This window comes from Lolium rigidum, chromosome 4 (genome assembly GCF_022539505.1).
Source record: "Lolium rigidum isolate FL_2022 chromosome 4, APGP_CSIRO_Lrig_0.1, whole genome shotgun sequence".
NCBI lineage: Eukaryota > Viridiplantae > Streptophyta > Magnoliopsida > Poales > Poaceae > Lolium > Lolium rigidum.
The window spans coordinates 183,383,709-183,402,236 of record NC_061511.1 but is presented as its reverse complement, the minus strand read 5'-3'; the positions used below and the strand labels follow the sequence as shown (position 1 = coordinate 183,402,236).

The window sequence follows — 18,528 nt, the reverse complement described above, 5'->3', positions numbered from 1 at the left end:
CCTAATTCTTTGACCTGCTCTATGTTTTTAGATATTTTTTTGATTGCATGGAAGCCAGTGGTACAGTTATGTGAAGGAGGCATGCAGAGGGTGCGGCTGTCCGAAGGGGCGATTGGCTTATTTGGGGCTCAGCTTCGGGCAAAACAAAAATTAGACCTGTACTTGGAGCTCAAGCTTGTACCAACTGAGCTAGCGTCAGTTTTTTTACAATAACTTCAAATAAGCGGTGATAAGAATTCAATTTGTCCACAATGTGCATGATTTATTTTAGGGAACCACCACATGCATGATTTGTAAATCAGCAGTACTTGATTTCCACGTAATAGTATTGTCCACTATATTCGCCATGTAATAGTATGATATACTATACTAGTTGAATGCTCGTGCGTTGCTATGAGTTTTTTTTTTGCGGGTACAGACTCTCATATTAACATAATGCACATACACACGCATGTGTGTACAAACTTAGTCACATCATATTTCCAAAATAATTAAGATTCAAGTTCACTTGAAGTATGATTGGTAGAAGTTTTAATTAGTTGGTGTAATGCATACGTCTTTGTAAAGCCACTGATTAATTCAAACTCTAGGAAGATATACACGCTTCTTTGTGCCAGTGATGTTGGTATTGATAGGTGGTATTTAAGATGTTTGGCTAGATTGTGACGGTGCAACTTTAAACCGCTCAACCTTGTTTCTCAAGCATGCATAAATTTGGCATTACAATATAAAATTGACAAATTATACATGCCATAAACTGACGGTACGTGCACATTTTGCGCATGACAAAATAATGAAAAAAAATCATATGTTCACAATAAGCTATGCTTGGTTCTTGTCGATTTGTGGTCAGCAATCCACAAACTTAACATTTCTGGCAACAATATAGCATCGTCAAGAGATTTGTGGTAGCATGCAAGTTTTTCTAAGAAGTAATCTAGTCCAACCATCAAGAGAACACTGCCAGCGTGATACTCCAATACCAGAACACTGCAAGTTTTTCAAACATGTAAACTGTCTACAAGACCAATCTGGAGAATGTACAAGAAGTTACTATAAGAGGTAAAGAAAATACTCATCTTGGCTTTGTGAAAGGGAAGGTAAACCATAGACGTTTTGATTGTACAGAAAAACTTTGACAAATCCAAGATAAATCAAGAAGTGAAAGGGAAGGTAAACCGTAGACGTTTCAATCGGGTGCATACACGTATTTCTTCAAGCAATTCTCCTGCCGCCTTCCCAGCTCCCAGGTTACAAACAATTCCAAGGAAGTAAAAATATCAATGTCTTCACACCATATCCAATGTCATGTGTCAATCTGCAATAAATAAGCTCAGGGTCTATTTTCCCTTCGAAATTGAGATGGAGACTCATTTTTTAAACACATTATATTTTGGTGTCAAATAAAGGTGACGAAAAGCGCAATGGATGAGTCGGTGAATGTTACCGCGAATTACCTATCTCTCATGTTCCTATGTACCTTGTTAGGCGTGGTAAACCATGTCCATTTGAACATGCCAACCAATATGAATATTTAGAGGTAATCCCAATTCGCATAGCTCCATCCGCCTCGAAGCCCATTCTCAAACTCAGGTAATCCTTGCATGGTGACAATAGATGGCATGAAATTATGAGCTAAAGTGAAGAAATGTGACAATTGCAATTTTCCACCCAATGTATTCGCCGATGGTAGTAATTTGTGGCTTCACATCATTGTACAATCGGCTCTCCTAAGACCCCCTAAATTTCCTTATAGATCAGTCAATCAGATTTCCCAGGGAGAGTGACAAGAACACAAGAGGCGACCATACTGTAACCAAATTTGGTACACTAACATGGTACATGGAAAAATACTTTGTGGTGTTACACCAGTCAGTACTTTAACTTGACATTACTGTAGGTTGTACTTCAGTTCTAGTGCCGCAGTTATGAAACTGTCGAAAAGATGTTTTGAACCCTTGTTCCATCAATTAAATATGTGGAAAAGTAAAAGTGACTGACCATTCGTAGATTAGTGAGTAAAATACTTAATATTAACATGGAAGTCCAAGCAAATGACATGTGCAAGGCTATCACATCCATCGCCATGCTACATTGTCACAAACACAGAGTCAGGTTAACATAAGAAAAAATCAATACGAAACATCAGTTAATGATCCCTTAAATCAATTTATCGATCCACTCTGAACAAGACTGACTTCATCAGACATTACATGGACTCAATTAGTACAGTAAGAGTGAGAATTGAACTACACACTATTTGCAACATCACACCATTGGTAGCTATCTCTATAACTGAGAACTAAACTAAAAAATGGTCAAGGTCAGTTGGCTCACCTTAGGTGACTGGTACCACTTCTCCTTTGCACCAAGTATAGAGGAATAACTCAATCACAAACACCACTGGAAAATATCTTCCCATGGAGCTCGACATCAAGGCTTCTGTAGAGCGTTGCGGGAGCTTGCCAGCACAGAGGCCACCACCCGCGTCACCTCCAAAGGTTGTGGTCATCAACACATGCACCGGCCTCTCCGTGCGGATAATTCACAACGGAGCTCTAACCTTCCATGCACAGGACGACAAAGCTCATCCACAGTGGGCAGCAAGTGTAGTCAATATACACATGCACGCGATAACCAGACATCAATTTCTTACCTAAAATCACAAACAATAATTTTATATATGTGCGTGACTAACAGAGCAATTATATGCATATTACTGAACTTGGGATATAGTTAAGTTCTTACCCCTGATAGCATAAAATTGATCTGATTTCTTGGTGAATGAGTGATTTCCTTACATCTCTAAATAAATTGTACACCAAAGAAAATGGGATAGACTGAGCCATGCAAAATGGGGCGAACAGCGCATATTTCTTAAGTGTTGAACTAAATATGCCACCATGCCAGAACAGATCACAACATCTTCAGTCCTCTTGCTACTTAATCAGCGGATTAATCTCTACCTCTTTAGTGTACCTAACTACCTATGAAAAACAAATGTATCGGAAAGTGAGCATGTGCAGAAAGCAAATCCAATGGAAAATGTTCCTCTTTTGTTTACTTCTGTCAGTTTTATGCAATCTTCCTCTAAACTAAGAATCCATTATGGTGATTGATGCAACACACTATAGCCACACGAGTGGAATACTTGCTCGCTGCATATATTCAGACATGTATACATTGAGTGTCTTGAGGACATTTCAGTAGGCGATGGTAGTAATGCTATGGTGGCAGATCCAACAATCTAATCACATAACCTTCAGAAAATAATTTGCCAAGATTTGAAGAGCAAACAATTGTGCATAGGAAGTTAGCGTTAGCAGTCTGGTAGTGACAAATCTGGAGGAGACACCGTCCAGCGCACAGACAGGGGCAGGGACCGGACCCGGAGAAGCCGCCCTCCAAGATAACCTGACAAAAAAAGTTCAGAAGGCCAAAAGGAATCCTGATGAATCAAACTTGTTATTTCCAAAGAAAATCCTGGTTGACCAGATCCACCGTGTTATTCATGCTGCCTGCATCTGGTTTGATTGGATATGTCCCGCACCAAGTTAATGGTGTGCACGACCAGACAAAGCCACAATGCCATGTCCAACACTACTGTACGGTCTATGTTTAGGGGCACTTCAAAGTGCCCCAATAGGTAGCCAAAGTGCCCCTAATTACTTTTAAGGGCACTATGAAAAGTACCCCGGATGCTTGTGTCCCTAATTGAAATAGGGGCACTTTGAATGAAATGCCCCAAATACATTTAGGGGCAGTTTGAGTTTTGCCTCTAAATGTTTTTAGGGGCAGTTTGAATTTTGCCTCTAAATATTTTTAGGGCAGTTTGAGATTTGCCTCTAAAGGTTTTTAGGGGCAGTTTGAATATTGCCTCTAAATGTTTTTAGGGGCAGTTTGAATTTTGCCTCTAAAGGTTTTTAGGGACAGTTTGAGATTTGCCTCTAAATGTTTTTAGGGGCAGCTTGAATATTGCCTCTAAATGTTTTTAGGGGCAGTTTGAGATGTGCCTCTAAATGTTTTTAGGGACAGTTTTAGATGTGCCTCTAAATGTTTTTAGGGGCAGTTTAAGATGTGCCCCTAAACACAATTAGAAGCAACTCTAAGAAATGCCCCAATAGATAATTTCAGGTAACTCTACGAAATGCCTCAAAACCCTGTTTAGAGGCACTTTGAAAAGTTCCGTAAAATCTAATTAGAGGCAATATAAACAGTAATACACCTAGTCCAATAGAGCCAAGCACGAGTGAACAATAATGCAAAGTAATCACATCATCCAACATAAACAAGAATCTGGAATTCATTCCGAGTATGTCATATCAGTATGTAGCAATTTAATGTGCAAGAAACAATTTGTCACCTACATTCTTCCTGTTAAAAAACAAACTTACAATTTCCACTAATGATCACAGTATGTAAAACAATTTGTCACCTACATTCTTCCTGTTAAAAAAACAAACTTACAATTTTCACTAATGATCACAGTATGTAAACTCCGGTGAAACCAATCGAGAACAGACCTAGAGAGCTAAGAGGCAACCAGAATACCCTCGATGGTGAGGGTACTTCTCAATGTACCTCCATCGCTTTACAACTTCTCGATCTTCCACCGGACGTTGAAGACCTTCCACTGCATGTAAGGAAGCAAGACAAAAGATATATATGCCATAGAAGCGAACAGTACATAGGTAACAATTTCGGCATCAACTAAAATGTGCGTACATAGTATATACCGTCAAGATGGAAAGTGACTACTCTCACGCAGGATTACCAGAAAACACTGAATATGAAAAAAGATAGGAGAATGAAAGAAGTTCAAATAGGATCAAGCAATGTACTTTCATGAACATGGTCATGCAAATAGGCTATGACTTGCTTGGGACTCAGGGCTGTCATACTGAAGAAGACCTGACTCAAGTAATTGCATGGTGAAGCTTTTGTTCGTTGTACTCTCAGATGAAGACGAAGACAGGAAAGTGTGGTCCTAGTTTCTAGTCACTGCATAATATGCATTTGATTGCCTCTGTTGCTTACACAAACGGAGAGGACTGTGGCTGGTACCAAACTCAGTAAAAGGAACACTACAGATTTATTATGCGTATTCTTTTTTTGAGTATCTAAGAATGCATCTTATCAAAAAAATAAATAACAATGGAAGCATCTAATTCAGTATAAGAAAAAATGGATTTATGATGGGTAACTCGAGACTACAGCATACCAATTCGATAATTTTGCAAGCTGGATATCCTGCTACAGATTGCTAAGCCGAAGTGTCGTATATGCATACTTCATAGAGTTAATTAGTCAAAGTCACAAACTGATGTTAGTCAATGCATGGTTCAATGGTGAAAATATATTCCTGAAACAAAGCAGTATCATCAAATTATAGGATTCAAGCTTGCATGATTAAATTTTCAAGTTTGTGTAGTTTCCGCCTGCCACCACCACAATCGGCAACAAATACATTCCGAAATAGCGTGTTTAGGTGACGGTTAGGTGACAACTTATTTAAATAGCTAGCTATTGCCGCTGTGTGATGACACTATAACTGAAACCGTGTGTGTTCATATGCCCACAAAAGAAGATATTATCTCCGAATATATCCGACCCAATGAGAAAATAGGATGCATTTAAAATCATGCATGTGTTTTACGATAAATCTTTGAGAAACATAGAGGATGGCACAAATTATTATTTTGCGTCACCTTTTTTATTTAACTCAAAAATTAACCGATTCCCCAACAAGCAAAGACAACATAGAGAAAAACACATATGTTTTAGATAGTAAATGTAAGAACCATGAGCACTGTTCCGGATTGTTACTTCAAGAACTAAAGGTTGATAGTTTTGCTCACATTTAGCCGTATTTGAAGACAACAAATCTGCTCATGTCCGGATGTCCAGACTAGTGGTGGCGACATCTAGCGGATCATGACAACAGCGAAATCCACGTCGGGTAGACCGCACATGTATGTAGTATCATATGCAATTCCTTCCAACTCCCAATACAACGCTGCAAAATGGAACAATTGCCTTATTAGCAATCCAAAATCCACGATCATGGTCCAGAAATAATAAAACTAACAAAGTCAACCTTATAGGTATATACTATAATATCTTGAGAACTTGAGAAGGGCAACTCGGACATATATCACATCAGCATCAAATTTATTTGAAGCTAACATAATTTAATGGCAGCGTTACATGTGCCAGGATATATGGGAACATTTACATGAGTAATTTGATTTTATAGCAATAAAATAGTAGATATGATGCTAGTGACCTTACTATGGCTCAAGGTTGTTGTCTGGATGCGGTGAGATGCCTTGACATTGCCACCGCAATACACATGGCCGCAACACCAAACGCTTCCAGCACGACGCCCTCACGTACCTTCTCCAGACAGCAAGTGCACAGGTGAGTACAAAAGTAAAACACCCATTGATACATGTTGCAAGCTAATTGACATAGCCAACACGAAATATAAATATATAAAGAGAATATACTGCATGGTAGAAATCTAGTATATATACAAGCTAATGGGCTATGATTGGGCTAGATACGATTGAATTTACACATAAAAAATGTAGAAACCTATATAATGTCCTTGGCTGATTTCATAAGTGGTATAATTTACACAATGGTTCAAGCCTAACCTTGTAAAGATTATGAAAACGAGTAGACCGCCCGTTACAGTAGTAGACTCTCTGTATCAAGGGGCAGATTCATGCCCCAAATTGTAAGCACAAATACATCTCTTATGTGGCATAGAAAAATCTTGATGTTCAACACTAACAATTATACATCCAAGGGACTTATATTTTACTGAAGCGAACATGGCAAACAAGAAAGAGAGTCGACCCATGATAATTCAGTACATAGATGACAACTATTAATAAAACTGCATCCACAGAAATTGGAATGCCTTATTGCGTATAAACTCTTTCTAATAACTGCATTTAACAAAGTCTGGGAAGCAATGTATGCATGAATCTAGGAACCAAATATTCAGTTTCTTCACATGGGGTTATTTTCTAAGATTAGCAAAATCACATACCGACAAATTCCCATTTGCGGCAAGTAGCGGTTGAGTCCAGGAATTTTGGATAGATCCGCAAGACAATTCCACCTAGCTATTCACATACAGAATTACAACTCTCTCAGTTTCATCACCAATCTGAGTCCATCAAAATATAAGGGAACGTGGTAGCATGTCCATGGCTGGACATAATAAAAGAAACATAAAAAACATAGTAAAACTCAGGGTATGATACATATATATAATTATCATAAGCAGAAAAACTTTTTCCTCAATACAAATGTATACGAGGGAAACAATACCTTATCGTGCTATTTATCAAAACTCCAGTTAAGCTCCAGTATGCTATTTACTTGACCTTCTTCCCTATGCATATTTTCTGCATTTTTATGTGCACACAAGTGATAGATATCTGACAGTAGTATTAATAACTTTCCGACATGAGAAGCATTAATACTTTCCGACAAACAACATAAGAACTCAATCAAGGAAAATTAGCCATAGCCCATAAGGCTACATGAAAAATGTTTAAACAGCACACAGCAATCAGTACTACATGTATGCACCTACTGAAAATAACATAATACTTCTTAGAGGGGCAGCAACTTCATGACATACCATAGCACCTGAATTTTGCTGCCATGCAGCTGTATTTCCACGAACATATAATAAAAAAATGTTCAGGAACATGAACCGCGAAATAATAATGAAATGAATGTAACAGAACAGATAGAACCAACATGCCAAAAAATGTGTCATTGGCCATTGAAGTAATTGATTTGCTCCCATGCAATCGATGCAAAACTGTGAAAGTAATACAATAATATTTGGTTCCATGAACTCGAGATAAAGAGCTATGCTTGACCTTCTCGAGCTACATGGATTCCAAAGTAGGGTATCCGATATTCATGTGTCACTTAAGGGAGAGATATCTCGACGAGTAGTATTAGAGTTCAGAATTCTTCTATTAATCAAAATACTCACAAATCATGTAACGAAACAAGTAAAAATATTTATGGCATCATGCCACTGAATCACAAAGGATCCCATTTATAATTAACTTCAAAATTAAAAGTTCAGGTAAGGCAAGATGAAACTGCTACTAAATAAGCCAATGTTCTCAAATAAGCTCGGTTAATCCATGAAATATAAAAGCATAAGTTTCGGTGCGGATGAATACTCTAAAATTGGTAACCTAATTGTACTATTTGTACTCGCAATGGAAGGAGCACACCAGCCGAGGTAAAGCGACATTTTAGCCTCTCGTGTGTAGGGCTGAAAGATTATTTCTTGAGATCTCAATATAACCAACTACTACCATATTAAAGAAATCCGAGATTTTCACTCCACACAAAATCTAAAAGCCTGAACCCATGTATGTACAGTCCCTTCAGCTATGCATCCTAAATCATATGAGGTTTTAGTAATATCCATGGTATCAATAAACCAATGTCACAAGTTTGAATGCTATCCTTTTAGGCTTTCTGTTTTTCAATTGACATGGTCATATACTCATATATTATAGCCTAAGTTTATAGTTACAATTAGAAACTGTCTGTTGTTTTTGACCATGTCTGCTTACGAAATAGCGCTAGCTAGAGCTGCTTTCGCGCCAATGCAAATGACACAACTATTTGGTGCTATAGGGGTCATATCCAATAGTGGTACAGGGTGGTGTCATAGCGTGACTTTCAAGGTCTAGAAAAGCAATAGCTAGCTATTTAAACCTTGCATCCGATATACTATTACTTATTAGTAGTTTTAATAAAAAAAAGGGGTCCATTGCCAAATATTTAGAAAAAAGGAATATTACTCTACTACGAAGTCCAATAAGGAACATAAATATATCAAAACGTAATCATTAATCTTAGTATGCAGAAAATCTTCATGAGGTGGTTGAGAAGGAGAGCCCGAGCTGATGATGTGGCAGAAGTTCCAAAACATGGCCCAGTTCATCGTCCCTTAAGTTCACCACGGCCAACTCTGAGGTTCCATGTATGCACAGTTAAAAAAATAAGAAGGTAGTACTACATGCAATGAAGTTATATATTGCAACATCATGTATGCTGTAGGAACCTTAACGCCTAAAGAAGCTTTCAAGGTATGTATACATATTTACATGTATCTTAACACTATTAGAATTTCAAAGTATGTTTTTGAAAAAAAATCCTTCTGGTATATTTTTTGAAGAAACCTCAAGCCTAAAAAACAGGTAATATTAAGAATCCTAGTCTAGCCTGTCATGACAACAAAATTGCTTCTCTCACTAATTAATACTACCTCGATTAACTGATCCATTAGTAGTGTATATGTCCTAGGACTCTGGTTACTGGACTCCTCCAAGTTCCTGGTGTGTTCAGTACTTAAATCTACCAGATTAATTAATCAAGAACAGAAATGGCTCGCTCTATACAGATCATCAGCTCATTATAAAACAACCGAACAAAACAATTAGCTGCCTACATGGATATTATGCAAAGAGTCTAGAGAATGTAACAGATTATAAACAATTACCAAGGCCAGTTCAGAACGCCGGCCAAAAAGTGATGTCAGGCATCAGTCGACGATGCATCAGGTTTTGTCCGAAAATTCGCCACACCCAGCTAGAGGGCTGGCGGATCAAAAACCTTGGATATATGTATCATTCTGAAGGGAAGAACAAAACTTATTTGTCATATGGATGCAGCCCTCTTCGGTAAACTTTCTCACCCTCCCATGCATAATGTCTCCCTACCTATGATATGATCCTATCACGTAGGAGAATAAAACACAAGTTAATAGCGGAAAACTGAGAAAACAGGGATATATACCAGCAGGTAGAACCTAATTAGAACATCACCACGGCCATGTACAGCAACATGACGACACATGACTTGTTCAGGCGAACAACACCATAGTCCTAAACCTAGAACTAACTACAGCTCGTTGGGCGAACCATCACAGTGCACAAGGGAGATTGAAGGGAGAAGAAATAGCTTACAGTGGTAGTTGTAATCGTGGATGAAGCCATCGAGGTCGCTGAAGAAGACGGGGGGGGGGTATCCGTAGCCTATCACCGTACCACGGTGGGGAGAGGTCCCGGCCACCCAGGCGACAGGAACAGGTTGTAGTCGTCGACGTCGGGTAGCAAGAGACTAGGGAGGCAGGGAAGCTCGTGGTCGACGAAGGGGAGTAGTGGAGGCGCGGGCGTGGGCACCGTGTTGCGAGCCCAAGCCCCACACGGCTAGGGTTTCGCGGGCACGCGCGCTTGAGTGCTGTAGGGTGGCGCTGAGGCATGGATCCAGCGGAGGGTTCCATGGAGGCGTCACTCCGGGGCGCCGGTATCGGCGGGAGGTAGCCGGAGCAGCGCCGGTGAGCCCAAGCTGCGAGGCTAGGGTTTCGCGTAGGCGCTCGTGCGGGCACGGGCGTCCATCGTGGCAGCGGGGAAAGTGGCAGAGGAGAGACGCGGGAGTTTCACTGGTCAGCGATGGCGGCGGATGCGGCAGGTACCGGCCGGGGTTGCAGCAGGCGGCGGCGGCGGAGGCGGTGGCGGCATCGCAGTGAGGAAGAGGATCGAGGGGCGTGCGAGGATAGGGTGAGAGAGAGAGAGGTGGGGGCCCAGTCCAGCTGGAGCCCAATGGTTTGGTTCACACCGACCCGACCTATGACTGTAAGTGGAAACGGCAGGCCACGGCGCCGCCAGCCCAAGCCCATTTACCATGCTAAATTGACACCCGGTAAAAAAAAACAGAATCGTGGCGGTCAATCACGGTCTCCTCCGCTACCGCCGCCCCGCCGCTACTGACCCCCTCCATGGCGATGGAGGCGGGCGCCGCCGCATCACTCCGCTCCCCCCTCAACTCCTCTTCTACCAATGAATAGCTCCACCGCCGCCGCCCCATACCTCCGCTCCTCCCATGAACTCGTCTTCTCCGGCCGCCTCCATCCCGTCCGTTGAGCGGCTGGTGTCCGGCGAGATCTGTGGCGAACCGCATGATCACGTCCATGTCCGTGAGGAGGAGAAGGGCGGCAGTCCGGCTCGGAAGAAGGAGCAGGACGGCGGCCAGAATAAGCAGAAGAAGAGCCAGAAGAAGGTAAGATCACGATTACGATTTTCATCTTGACCTTGTTCTCCTTGTCCTCGAAGCCCACGATCTGGATGTTGGTTACAATTTTCTTTACTTTGTTTCTTGATTAGCTGGACGACCAGAAGCTCAAGCAAGTGGTGAAGGAAATACTCGTGATGCCGTTGTTTAGGTACTCGCCCATGATCTATGTAATTATTTTCTCTGATTACATCATTGTATGGCCGATCTGAAGAACATTATTGATAGTAGGAGTACATCATACAAGGTTGATTTTAGTCTGTTGTCACCGACTCATAACCTGAAAATGTAATTATCCTGTTTGTGATAAGATTTGGGTGCTCCTAGCTATAACACGGCCTCCCCTGCCGGTTCAGCTGCCACCGGTAGCTACCGAAGCTGCCATGCATCGATGAGACGCCGCTCAGACTTCCTCCGCTTGCTCTCCATCACCGCCACGCCTCTAGGCGCACCCGCGCGGCCACATATTTGGGCCTCCTCTCGCCAGCCCTCCTTACCGACACAAGACCTTCCGCTTATCCCCTCCTCGAGATGCAAGGTGAGCAGAAACATATATCTCTCCCCTTATTCTATACTCCCAAGTACTTTTCTTAGTCACCATGATTTATCTACCACTCCGAGCATTGAGCAGTTTTAGGCTTCATTCTACTACTTGGACAGCTATCAGTGACTATAGTGATAACTATAGATGAGCACTTAGACTTAGGGCATCTCCAATGGCCGACATATTTTGGATGCCCACAAGTGGTCGCGACCGTCCGTTTGCGTCGCCCCGTGGACATACTTTGACCACGCGTCCGTTTGCGTCTGGAATTGCATCTGGGATGGCGCTCATATTTACCAACTGTATGCTAAAATGTTCGTTTTCTGCATTAATTAAATTTTCACCTTCTGTTGTGCTTGATGGTACCAACAATCGTAGCTTCACGAAGAAATCATGGACTGGCATTATATTGGCGTGTGAGAGAGAGGGAGACGTTCCTTGTTGTCATTGATCATGGTGGCAATGTGCCGAACTGGGAGGGGCAAAGTTATGAGATCAGTCCTCCGGCAAGTGTTTAGTACTTCAACCATTTTCTCAGGTGTCTTATTGAATATACGGAGTATAAACTTACTGATGAAACAGTAAGGATGTCTTTTATGCAAAACTGCAAATGTCAAATCTGTCAAATGTCAACTGCCATGTTAGTGATACAGAATTTATATTCAGTTTATCTCTGATGTTGATGCCTTTGGCATTCCAAAAAGAAATGGCGTTTTGGTTAAACGCCACATATTTCTTAAGGATCTTAGGTATGTTAGAGTTTGGTATGATTTTCATAACTAGAATGAATGAGAGAGCACATTGGGAAAGTTTATAAGAAATTCCACTTGTTTTTAAATTTTTGTCCTAAGTTTATTATGGTCATCGTATTTTCAGTATAAGTTCATAGCCTTGTTACTGTACATTGAAAGAAGCTTATGCTCACTGCGGCTGTTATTTTTGTAGCCAGGGCAAATCTTGGAAGGGTCAGTGAGAAGGGAACCATGGGAATAAACTGGGATTGGAGTTGGTCAAGTCATTTACCACAGGTCTCAGATATGGCCTGGTAATAGTCTTCTTGTTGTCCTTTTATTTTCCAATGAAAACCTTTGGGGAGGATAATACTGGGAAATTATAAGTGTGTTTGTTTATAAGCATTGACATGCATATCTTATTTCAACCTTGAGGCTCTAAAGCCCTAATATTTGCATTTATTTGTAAACAAAGGGTGCGAAAAATGTAGAATCAACAACTAATTAGTCAATGCAAGAGATGAGACAAAATGAGGGAACATTCATGGCTCTGAGCTGCCAAACTGAAATGCCCCTATTATTGTTAGTATTTTTCCATGGAAAATATTTTAATGATTTTAAGGAATATGATTAGGTATTCTATAGATGTTATGAAGGTACTGGTAAATTCACATACATGAAGTTGTTGCATGTCCATCAAATTGTCTAGCCTTCGAGGATGGAATTATTTGTTGGAAACGACTTCTGAATCTGCAGAATAAGAAGCTCATTCACACTCTTTTCTCTCTAATACTTGCGGTCACAAGACCATGGTGTTAATGGAGTCAAATAACTTCAGGTGTTTTAGACGCATCACTTTGTTCCTCGGCTGATTTGTAAGGCAGCAGTATAATTATCCGCTACTCCGGTCAACAGAGTAATGGTAGTTTGGTCGTCTCCTGTGTTTATGCCATAAACATAATACTCCCTAAATACTGCAGTATGCACGTATGCACAGATTTCCTGTTTGATAAACTTTGGTGAATGAGAAGCTAGCTAGCTTATGCACTCGATTCCCTGTTAGATACTGCAGTATATACTTCTTGCTTTTGTTGTTCTTAATATAGCTTGCTAGTTCTGGATTTAATCGTTCTTTCTAGTTCTGTATGCTTATCATGGAGTAGTTGCTTTATTTTCTGAGTAGGAGTTTATACTTTCTATAGGAGTAGGAGTATAAATACTTAAGTTCTCCGTTAAGGTGATGGAGTAGTAGTATATACTTTAAACTATGATGACATTACAGTCTAAATAAAATCCACTTTTAAATTACAACCACTTGAGAAGGTAATTCAATGTAAATGTACAACCTGTTGAGTATTCTGCGCAAAATACCCACTTCTGTACTTTTAAATTCACTTTAATCTGGAGTAGTGGTATAATGAAGATGGTATCTGAATTCACTTTAATCAACCAGATGTTCCTTTAGCTTAGTACTCCATGAGCTTATTGTCATATTTCTAGTATTGGAGTATGTCTTCTAGATGTGAATGAGCTCGGAGGCGACCTGTTGGTGAACAACCTGTAGGTGTACTCCATGAGCTTATCTGTGTTCCTTCTTCAGACCATGCCCGCCGGTTTTATCATCCTTATTTGTGAATCATTAGACTCCTGAAAATCTCTGGCTCCTGAAAATCATAAAACTGATGAAATGCACGCCGGTTTCTATCATCATTATTTGTTAAATCTCTGGCTCCTGTGTGCATTTTCTGAATAATATTAACTGAAATTTAATGTGTGCATTTTCTGAATCATATTAGCTAGAATTTATTGTGTGCATTTCTACTCGAGCTATCATTACATCATTGCCAAATGTTTATCAGCTTGCATACAGTGAAATTTATTATTCAGATACACATGGAAAGGAAGAGAGTCGAATGCATCACCTTTTTTATTCAGACACACATGGAACTTATTAAGGCATAGAGATGTTTCCCTTTTTTTGAAGGATAGATGTCAGTTTATTCTTAGCCTTTCAATCACTATGATCTTTGAACTTTGAATGATGCTAGATATCAGGTCTGTATCCTGCAAATTGTTCAGCGCATGCAACTCGTCATTCTGCACAATTAGCACATGTCCTGTTTGTTCTGCGCATATATCTGTAGCATTAGTAAACTACTAACAGGAGTAGTAAAATGGATAGTGGAAATGTTTCAAACTGAATTTTCGTGCACTGAACCACACCATTTCTTATCTTCTTTTAATCTGCATCTCTCTTTTCCTTCTTCTGATCCTTTGATTCAATAATGTCATTATCATTTCTTCCTTATTAAAAGGTTTAGAACAGTTCTTTTCTTTTAATTTGCAGCTATTGTTTATTCAGTTGAGACTATTGAGCAAGTTGCAGTAAACCTGAGGCCGACGTGTAGCAATTTAAGCACCTACCCTAATGTAAGTGTAACTTGTAACTAACTTCTGCTCTTCGCACTGTTTACAGTTACAATATTTATTATTAGTGTGATTTTGACCTAATATGTTGCCTTCCTCTTCAGGGATGATTCATTTCTCTTCGGGTGGAGAGAAGTTGAGGCCTGGAAGAACCATGGTGATCTGCTGTCCTGCCGAGCAAGGAAGAAGGTCTTGTGTTGGGCGCATGTGGACCTGGAGGTGCTTACCGGTACTTCTGTTGGGTAAGTGTTGGGCACGTGTGGACCTGGAGGTGCAGCTGGCTTACAGGGAGAGCAGCTGGGTGACCTGGAGCTGCCGCGAGTTGGGCCACAAGCTGGGTGGCGCAACCAGATCGTCGGTGAAGGAGTCCGATGGTGAGACATAACTGTTGTTCGCCGCTGCAAGCCTGTCCATGGCCAGCGCGGACACAGTGGGTCGCGCCGCTAAAGTGCCTCTAAAGGAGGGTATTTAGGGGCACTTTGAAAAGTGCCTCAGGGCAAAGTGCCCCTAAATCCCTACCGTGTAGTAGTGCAACCCACTGAGCCCCTTGCACATCTGTATGTTAACAAGGACAATGTTGAAGGGGAGAACGGTATTGACGAGAAAGCTAGATTCAGCAACGGCATGGAGATCCAAGAATTCGGACAATTACACATAGCCTGACCGGGCGTGCAGTTGTGGCCTGGAGAAGTGGAGATCAATGATTTCATAGCCGGCATTCATGCGAGCCTACAGGGAAGATCCCATCAGTGAGCACCTGCAGTTCTCAGGCGATTGGGCGAGAGCCTAATCCTGCATCGCGGAGGATGACGCCAGCAGGTGGAGAACGGATCGCCTGCGTGTTGAGGAGGAACATGCCATAGAGAATCTTGCATCACGGAGGAGCGACCCCTGATGAGACAGTCGTTCAGCTCCTGGCGGTGGTCGGCGAAGGGGTGGTGCAGCTCGCCGGAAGGATTGGCGTGATGCTGCGCGAGAGGTCTGAGTTGATCCGATGTCTATATTTTCTCCTCGCGACAGCGTGGGAGCTTGAGGTGGGGAGCGTCGACCCAACCCTAGCGCCGCCTCACCCTGCGGAGGAGAAAGGAAAGAAAACGGGGTGGATGAAAGGTTTGGGGCGACGGGAGAGGGCGCTGGGCGGGCGGAGAGGCTTGTTTGCGGTGGCACTACACCGTTATTTGTTTCAAGTTGAGACGTACGTACAAGATCTACTATTGAAAAATTGGACGGACATGATGTCTTCAATGACGACCATCAAAGTGCGTTGAGTGTCAAACGACCAACTCCTATTTAATAGTAAAGATTATCGGCCATGTTACTGGTGCCCTGGCTCGCCACTCTTAGAGAATGATTGAGGAGTAACTAATATTTGCCTAACTTACTTTAACCTGGATGAATGCTAGTCTCTCTTTTGTTCTTCAAGGATAGGACTTCTAGCTACCTCTAAGGACGGTTTCATGGCTTTATTAATTTAAAATAAAGCTGGACTAAGGCCCCAAGTTTAAAAACATCTAAGATGGATTGGATTCAACGCGACTAGTTCTATGGCCTACTGTTATGACATGGAGATATTCCAGATGACCAAGATGACAAATTCTCTAAAAAAAAGACCGGCCTTCGTAAAGAGAAGGCAACTCGCTTTGTATGTGACAAATGACGTGTTGTGGTGTCAGAAAATTCCTAGAAAGTGATCTTCCCACTCGCCATGTGCCGTAAGACAAAGCAAGTTGTAGATGAGGAGGAGAGACCGAGAGGGAAGGGTGGATTGTCTCAGCTTTTCTCTTTATTTTTAGATTCGTTTTTTAAAATAAAATATCTTGAGAATCGTAACTTCAAATAAAATTACGATCCGTTTTCACTTTCGAGATCCTCGCATCGAGTCTTCAAAATTAGATCTCACGTTGATAGGTTTTGAGATACTTTTTTCTGTACTTTTAATACTAGTATAGTTGTACTCGAGGTGTGTACCTAAGTGAGCTCGTGTTTGAACTGATAAGTATTTCTGTTTTAAGTGTATCTGGTATAGTTTTCTCCTTTGCTCAGTAACTATACTTGCTCTTGTGCGCTATTGTACCCGTATTTGCTTGTGTCGCGACTTCTGTATCAGTACTTTCTCGTGTATGTGATTGTAATTTTGTACCATTATTTGCTTCTGTGTGCGGCTATACTTCTGTATCAGTATTTATTCGTGTACGTGAGTGTACTTTTGTACATGTACTTGCTCGTGTGCGTGATTTACCCGTACTTACTCGTGTGCGTGACTGTACTTCTTTACATGTACTTGTTGGTGTGTGTAACTGTATTTATGTATCTGTACTTTCTCGTTGGCATGACAGTACGTGTATTTGCTTGTGTGTGTGATTGTACTTCTATACATGTACTCGTTGTATGTGCGGCCAAACGCGTATGCATGTACGCACTTGGCCGAATGTACATTGTTTTACGTAGGTGGATGCAAGTACTAGAGCTCATCTCGTTCGTACTCACGTTGGACAGCATGTCATGAGGGGCTCACACATGTCAACCGTACGTACATTGTACGGAATAAAATTTGCCTTCACGAAGATCGATCTCTAGCTAGTGGTACCTCTAAATGGAGGAGACCTAAACCTTCGTGAAGATCGATCTCTAGCTAGTGGTACTCTTAAAATGGAGGAGACCCAACGGGTTAACGAAGACCCAAGATAATAGAAGCCTTGGAGTACAAGACATGTATTAGTGTAGGACTCTGTAATCGTAATTCCAGCTTTAAGAATTTTTTTTTCCTCTATAGTCTTGAAAATGGAAAAAAGTTGCGGTTAAAATAAAATTAGAAACTCACGTGTGGATGCTAGAACGCATATTTGTATGGGTAACGTTTCATTAAAAAACAACCCGTGCTACTATACTGAACATGGTCCCCTGAGCATTTACATGTGCGCAAGTCGTGAGATTTGCTTGAAACCAACATAAGGTTGGATGAGTTCAAATTCAAGATTTAACACTTTGGTGTTTCATAAAGGTAAAATATTTTCTTCAGTGGAAGGCGAAGTTCCCATCGACAACGAGACGTCTATGGTGACTTCGTCAATCTTAAGATCCGCCGGATCAATTCTTCAACGCAGTCTTTTGGAGGTGCTCATAGGAGTAGGGTGTGCGTGTGTGCGTTCATAGAAGTGAGTGTGTGCGCGTATGTATAAGCGTCTTTGATTGTACTGTGTTTTGCAAAAAAAAGTCCTGAGATTTTCTTGAGACAAAAATTACTCCTACAAAAAAGGGTCAGACTCGTTTGCACTCGATTGGAATTTTCATACTCGCCAGTCAACTGAAAATATGAGGAAAAATAGCTGGCCAGAATTTTCTTAGAATGCGCAAAATTTAGAAAAATATATTAAGTATCATACAAATCATTTGCACATTACAAAAGCATATGGTTGGCATTTTGAGATTGTGCACCTAGTGTATATTTAAATTGCAACATGCCAAATAAATTTTAAAGACCAAAGTCAATTATCATAAACATATTGAGTAGGACAGAGAGCAGTTTGCATGCTATAAGCACATATGTTGCACCATAGAAGTTGCACATTCTAAGAGTATGCGACCAGTGTATCTTTAAAAGTACAACCAGCCAAATAAAGTTCTAAAAGAGAAAAAAAAATATTGAAACATATATAGTAATACAGGAAACAAGTAAAATAAAATTGGTGTCTAGGGTCT

The 18,528-nt window shown here is 40.9% G+C and overlaps 1 protein-coding gene and 1 long non-coding RNA gene across 2 annotated transcripts; one reads left to right on the top strand and one right to left on the bottom strand.

Annotated features, from left to right (window-relative positions):
• Window positions 1-5,960: 5,960 nt before the first annotated feature.
• On the bottom strand, window positions 5,961-7,111 carry LOC124648906. Its single transcript, XR_006986467.1, has 3 exons — window positions 7,061-7,111; window positions 6,292-6,396; window positions 5,961-6,016 (listed from the first exon to the last, which is right to left on the bottom strand). It is a non-coding gene; the product is annotated as an uncharacterized LOC124648906 (long non-coding RNA).
• A 3,701-nt stretch (window positions 7,112-10,812) lies between these two features.
• Window positions 10,813-15,075, top strand: LOC124647884. Its single transcript, XM_047187742.1, has 3 exons — window positions 10,813-11,115; window positions 11,220-11,278; window positions 14,934-15,075. Exons 1-3 carry the CDS (start codon window positions 10,939-10,941, stop codon window positions 15,073-15,075), a joined length of 378 nt encoding a protein of 125 aa, XP_047043698.1. The 5' UTR covers window positions 10,813-10,938.
• Window positions 15,076-18,528: the final 3,453 nt, after the last annotated feature.